Genomic DNA, 6,926 nt, shown 5'->3' with positions numbered 1-6,926 from the left:
GCGTGTGCGTGCGTGCCCAAGATCCCGAGAGGAGAATGGAGGAGAAGGGATTGCGGTATGACCATCCCCCTTGGGAGGTGATTTCTCGCTTTCTGTCTCTATGTCTCTCTCTGTCTGTCTGGCGAGCGCACGCGCACTATAGCGAAAAAAACTCTCAACAAAAAAAAAAAAAAGAAAAAGAAAAGAAAAGAAAAAGAAGTACCGTGGAGGTCGAGGTTCCTAGTGTCTGTGCTGTGTTCAGACATTGGCTTTGTGTGTGACCACGGAGCAGCCGCCATGCCTCGCCACCCTGGCGTGAGTCTGCTGTGCGGAGCGTTCTAATAGCGCGACGTGCCCTTCTCGCGGTGCAGCAGCTGCCTCGAGTTTCAGGCAGTCCAGGTGGGTCTGCCAAAGTGGACTGACTGCATCTTAGGTCTGAGTGGAGGTTCTCGGGCACACCCGTGCACTTTGAGGGACGCGGGGCCATTCTGTCTGCTGTGTCTACAAGGCGGCAGTGTTTTCTGCACACGTACACTTTGTCTCTGAGCATGCACTTTATGAGATCCTGGGAACGACACAAAAACCAGGCAGTCAAGCAGTCATTCTTTTTAAAGTTTGCACATTTATTTCTTCAAGGCCTTTGTGCCCCGTGTGCTCAGGCAGTCCCAGGTCTTCCTTGTGCTCCTGGCTGCACTGCTGCTGTGACACAGCCTACCCCAAGAGCCCTCCCGCGGTGGGCCGAGAGCCAGCACGAGAGGGCTGCACCACTAGAAGGCCGAGATTGGGCTCGCAGTAGAATCTGCAGGGGGCTGCTTCCAGTCAGGGTCTGACGTGAAGGGTGTTGGCACCGCAGTGGGGGAGCCGTCCCAAGTGGGCACCCACAACTGGGCCTTCTCTTCCAAGCCTGGTGGGCTGCGGGCACCTGGTGTGTCAAAGGCACTCTGATCACACGGAGAGCTGCTCCTCCAGCCCAGTTCTGCGGGACGGGGCCCGGTGTATATGGCCGTCCACTTAGCTGGAGCGCGTGAGCGTGCGCCTGGGTCGTCAGTGTTCATTATCACGGCACTGAGAACAGCACGTCAGAATGTGCGGGCTACTACCCTGTGGGTGGTAGAGAAAAACAGGTTCATTTGGTCTGCAGAAATTTTTAATTATCATTATATTGACATTAAACATAAGAAAATAATTCTTAAACACCAAGAAAAATACCTCCTTTCCACTGCCTTCTCCTTTAATGTTAAAAAGACCAGGCCTACTTAGGACCAGCAGTTAGCATAATGGCTATGTTACTGGACTCCCATGTAGTTGACCACAGTTCAAGTTCCAGACCCGGTGGCTTAAACTCAGGCCGGGCGCGTGTGCGTGCGTGCCCAAGGTCCTGAGAGGAGAATGGAGGAGAAGGGATTGCGGCGTGGCCATCCCCCTGGGGGTGATTTCTCCTTTCTGTCTCTCTGTCTCTCTCTGTCTGTCTGGCAAGCGCACATGCCCTATAGCAAAAACCTCTCCAAAAAAAAAAAAAAAAGGTGTTCTGATTTGTTTGATTTCCTTAACAAAATTTAAAGATACGATTAATAGTTTATTACTTATTGTTTTAAATTTTATTTTAAAGTAGTTAAGCTGGAATAATAATTTCATTAATCAAAATAATAGGAAATGAAAAAATAAATGGCAACCTAATTTGTCTTATTTTTAGCTAGGGTATTAAGGATGCAAGTGATGGTAAAATCGCATAGGTCAGAACATTTGAATGTCTGTATAATCTGATTTCAGTATCACTTTTAGATTAAGCTTTTCTTATTCATAACATCAAACAAGCATCTTAGAACTCATTGCCTCTTTCTCTGGTGCACCGTGCTGGCTGAAGTTGTGGATGCTACCAGGGGCTTGTCCACAGTTACTCCATCTTGGGTCCTTTGTACTGTGGCTGGCTGGGTCCGGGTCCCAGTCCCGGTCTGCAGGGTTGGGTGTGACTGTGCACTAAGCATTTAGCACCAGGCTGGGTGTCTCCTGGGTCCTGCGTACTGTGGCTGGCTGGGTCTGGGTCCCAGTCCTGGTCCTGTAGGGTTGGGTGTGACTGCACACTGAACATTTAGCACCAAGCTGGGTGTCTCCTGCAAGCCCTGCTCTGCAGCTGACCTCCCTTTGCAGGCTGAAGTTTCTCGCGCCCTGCAGGAGTATGCTTTTTTGTGTACACATCACCGACCTACGCCCATGACTACACCTGCATTTCCTTGTCTTATAAAGAAAAAAAGGGGGAGAAGACCTCACAAAGTCCCAGAAACTGGAATATCCCCGCACACTGAAAACTAGTATTTCTTTCTTTTTTAAATATATTTGTTTGATATGTGCGCTTACCAGAGAGAGACTCGGGGGAGAGGGAGAGAGAGAAAGAGTGCCTCAGTGGGTGCGCCACAGTCTCTTCTCTGTTCTCCTCTTGCGATTTTGGGTACACACACACACACACACACACACACACATACACAGTGAGTCTTTTTTAACAAAGCCGCTGTGTCTGAGACTTGAGCCGCTCAGTCAGCCATGTGGGATCCAGCCACCTAAACCATTACACCACTGGCTGGCCCAAGGTAGTATTTCTGTCAGCATTACTGAGATGCCCACAATTCACAGCCATGAGCATGAAAAGTCAGACTTTCTAAGAGCATGCTTCTCATGTTCTGATCACCTGTTTCTTGTAGGAAGAAAAAGCGACTCGCATAAACTCGAACACCATGCTGTGTCCAGTTCAGTACTTCTGCGATCCTTTCTTCTACAGTCCATGTATCTCTTAAATAGCCTGGAGGGCTGCCGTATTGAACACCAAAATGGTGGCCCCAATGGATCAGTAGTTTATCAAGTTCTAAAACCTGAGATATTCGAACGCGTCCCTTCAGCTGTAGAGAGACGAACACCCATGCCCCAGGTGTGGACAGTGTACCAGCCTAGCTGTGTGGGTTTTCCAGACCTCGCAGTCCTTCTAAAATAAGTACTTGAAAATGTTCTTTAAAAGGCCTAAGACAGGGATAGCACATGGCGTAGCAGTTCCGTCTCGACTTTGACATGGCAGCCTCGGGTCCAGTCTAGGACCTGGTGGCTTGAAAATCAGGTCAGGCACGTGGGCATTCATGCCCAAGATCCCAGAAGGAGAAGTGATTGCAGCATGGCCAAGCCCCTGGGGGATGATTTCCCGCTTTCCCCTCTCACTGTCTCCACACCCCCCAAATGAATGTGCCCTAAGGCAAGCCCGTCCCCCCAAATAGAATAAATAACACGGTCTAAGACATCAGTCTGTTATGGTGAGTGGCATCTCCCTGCTGCTCCCGCGCCGCCCTGTCCCTCGACCTGATGCATGCCTACATACTCTGCTCCAGAGGAGGAGTGGGACCCCAGTGTGAGGGCCAGGGGTGGCGTCCGTGTGGGACCTGGACTCCATATTCACACACGGCTTTGCTCCTTCATGGGGTCCCTGCTGGTCTGTTTGCTATGTGCAGTGGAGATATTGAAGGCCAAATGCTCAGCAACTAGCAATGACCCCCATGTTTCTCTGTCCACAGAGGCCACTTTCCTTCTGGATTTCTAGAGCTGCGTCCCATGAGCCACACTGATGACAATATCTTGCACAGTTCCTTGAGACTCACTCCTCCTTCCTTCCTTCCTTGTTTTTGCCTTAGGGTGTGTGCTTGCCAGCAGAGACAGAGAGAGGGAAAGCAAGAAATCACCCTCCGGAGGGATGGCCATGCAGTCCTGGTTCCTCCATTCTCCTCTGGGATTTTGGACATGCTTGCATGTGTACCAGTGTGAGTTTCAAGCCTCTGGGTCCAGAACTCAAACTGCAGTCAGTTATGGAAGTTTTATCACATCTCTCAGTGGGTTACTGTTTGCTCTTGGGTAGTCAGAAAAGTCATGATGCATTTTTGCATAGGAAAAAAAAAAAACAAACAGAAAAATACAACATGACTTTTTCGACAACCCAGTACTTTCCAAGTAAACTGTTGTCTTCACCTTTGCACCTTCCCTGCCCCCGGTAAACTTTTCTGACTTCTTCTGCATGGGGACCAACCAGCAGATGCCATGAACATAGGGTCAGCTTTAAATAGGAGTTTTTTGAAATGATTAACTAAAGAGAAACACTTAATCCATTATGTCAACCAGACCTTTCCCCCTCTTGTTTCTAAGGTTCCTGTGGGCATAGCTGGAGACCAGTTAGGATTTTACACGAGTGCTGTGGCTTACGTGCGCGTGTTCATTTCAGGCGGCCCGTTTCACTGTGTCCCGAGTTAGCTGACGGTTAATGCAGTGAAGTATGAGGAATCTTGCTGTGGCGTTGCTGTCCTCCGACTGGAAACAGGGCTGTTCACACAGCGATGCTCGATGTCATTGGAGAGCGTCCCTAGGTGCTGCAGGCTCACGTTTATTCTCACTTTTAGGTTGTAGTCCACTTGACCTGAGGACACCGTTTATTTTTCCAGCATACTGCTTATGTGTGGAGCTTGGCGGCAGCTCTCTAGGTCTGCCAGGCTGGGTGAGAGCTGTGCTTCTCTTCTTGTTCGCAGCCCCCAGCGCAGCCCTACTGCGGAGCCGGGGCTCACTCGTGAGTCAGTGTGGCCCTGTGCTTTCCCGAATCCCACCCTACTCCTACTTGCTGTCGTTTCCCTTTCTCCCCAGAACTGATTCAGGCTGCATCGTCTGCCACTTCACATTGAAGCAGTCAGAGAAGCCCAGGGATCCTTTCTAATCATGGGAAGTGATTTTTCAAAGCTCTCTGTCCTCAAGGCAGAGAGCAAACGGTGACTGTCCCACAGTCGTGTGGGCTGAGCTGCGGTGCCAACCAGGGACTCTTCACCCTCTGGGCTGGTTTGCTCTGTGAGGGGCATTGCTTGTGTTCTTGGGGTTGATGAGAAAAGTAATTGGAAAAATGCACTCAGAAACCGAAGTCCGAAATGAGCTTTCCTGTTGTTGTCTCCTTTCTCTGCCCCAGGGGAGAGACCATCCTAACACAGGTACCGCCCAGACAGTGCCTCTCCGAAAGGGAACCTAAAGACCCGTGTCCGGCATACCCGGGTCCCCGTAACGGCCGTTCGCAGTCCCCCCGGATGTTCCTGCAGCCTTCCAGCAGCGACCATGACCACCACGTGGACAAGCAGCTGGAGGACTCTCAACCAGACACCTCAAGTCCTGGAGCCACCGTGCCGAGCGGAACGGAGGGAGATGCCTCTCCTTGCTCAGCGTTTAGAAATAAACGAAGATGCTCTGCTCTAGCATACATGTAGATAGTCTGTATGCATACGTGTGCTCCTCAGCCATGGTCCATGTGCTCCGATGATGCGCGGTGGTGCTGGCAGGCACGGGAGGCAGGAGCACGAGGCTTCTGTGTTGTTCATGACAAGTTGGAGACACTGGAAAAAGACTTGCTGTTTGTGGGACAGAGTGGGCGAGTGGAGCCAGCACTGAGTGGGGCCTCCGTGCGTGGAGGGCTGTAGAGATGAGGGCAGAGCAAGCGTGCAGTGGAGGAGGAGGAAGTCTGATACTACTGCCTCTCCTGTCCTAGAGGGGTTTCCCGTGGTGGAAGCAGGGAGGGAGGTGGTGCTCAGGTGCTGTGGAAGGCAGGCGGGGTGGAGCGGGCAGTGCGCAGTGGCTCCGTGCACTTCCCCGGAGGCCACGGCCAGCATGTCCCATGTGCTTGTTCCACGCTTCCCAGCGGGTGTACCGAGTGATCCGGCAAAGGAAACATGTCCATGGGAGTGCGTGTCCTCTGCTCTGGAAAAGAGAGCCAGTTGAACACTAAGCAAAGCAGGCTTCTTTGTTTATTCTCAGGACCTTTTTGTAACAGGGCTACATTCTGCAAACTGCTCACAAAGGAAGACAACACGTCTTAACAAGTTATTTAGCCACTGACCCCCCAAGTGCAGCGTTAGTGATGGCAGAAGGGTCCCCGGGCAGTTTGCAGGTCCTAGGCTGCTAGGGCACTGGTGCTCTGGACCTTCTGCTCCCCCCTGCCCACCCCCAGACCTCATTCATCCCCTGTCCCCTCTGAACCCCCAACAAGTAGGTGTCCTTTCTCCTTGGGCCTGGTGACCTCATTCACAGAGGGTGGGGGCCGCGCACCGCGGGGGACGGCTTTATATACCTCTTCCTCTGTAACGCAAATGCAAGTTTGTGTGGTGGGGTTAAGGCCATAGCAAGGATCTTCAACCGTGCAGTGTACGCAGCTGAAGTTGTACTCCACAGATATAAATATTTTCTTTCCCTTTGCCGTGACACTATGTGTGATGGTAATATTTCTGAGAGTCTCAGATTTTTGCACATATGATTTTATGCATTATCAAAAGTTACTGCTGCCTTGAATGAAAATGTTCTGTGAAATTTTTTGCAAAAGCTTTACTAGGTTTTTTTTTTAATTGTGAAATTTTGTAAAGGCAGGAAATGGATTAAAATGAGCATGCTAAATATATTTTTCAAAAAAGCAATAATTTTACATGTACAGAAATTATCTTAACCTTTAATACTGGTGAGAGCGACAGTTTACTTAATACAGTAATGGATTAGTGCAGTTTTTGTAGAAAATGGGCTTCTGATACAAAGACTTGTCTAAACACACACACACACACACACACACACACACAAACTCTAAGGTGTGGTTTCCTTGTTCTAATGATTTGTTGAATTATTATATTATTATTATTATTGTTATTTGTTGTTATTAGTTAATGTTTGGTTCTGGATTCTACTTGTTACTACGTTTAAATTACTTGACGGTTCAGGTTACTTTGCAGCCCTTGCAAACAATGCAGTGTAACTGCTAGCTCACTTACGTGTGTGTATATGTGCACACCCACACATGCGTGTATGTGTACACACAGAGATAACATGGCTGTGCGGGCGTGCATGTAATTTTTTTACTTATGTCTCCCGATACTCTTACTCCAGAACCGTACGAGAATGTGCTGGTG

General features: G+C 49.7%; 1 protein-coding gene across 3 annotated transcripts in view; it reads left to right on the top strand.

Moving 5' to 3' along the window:
* The window catches only part of ZNF516 (zinc finger protein 516), a 127,075-nt gene extending 120,374 nt beyond the window's left edge, over window positions 1-6,701 (top strand). For all 3 annotated transcript variants that reach the window (XM_014583164.2, XM_014583163.2, XM_014583161.2), the window contains one exon: window positions 4,955-6,701. In XM_014583164.2, coding sequence (XP_014438650.1) covers window positions 4,955-5,014 — 60 coding nt within the window. In that variant the 3' untranslated portion in view covers window positions 5,015-6,701. The remainder of the gene's footprint in view (window positions 1-4,954) is intronic.
* The last annotated feature ends 225 nt before the right edge of the window (window positions 6,702-6,926 follow it).

The sequence above is a fragment of the Tupaia chinensis genome, unplaced genomic scaffold, assembly GCF_000334495.1.
Source record: "Tupaia chinensis unplaced genomic scaffold, TupChi_1.0 Scaffold144119_1, whole genome shotgun sequence".
In the NCBI taxonomy this organism is placed as follows: Eukaryota; Metazoa; Chordata; class Mammalia; order Scandentia; family Tupaiidae; genus Tupaia; species Tupaia belangeri.
The sequence above is the reverse complement of the archived record's forward strand: the minus strand, read 5'-3'. Positions and strand labels throughout refer to the sequence as shown.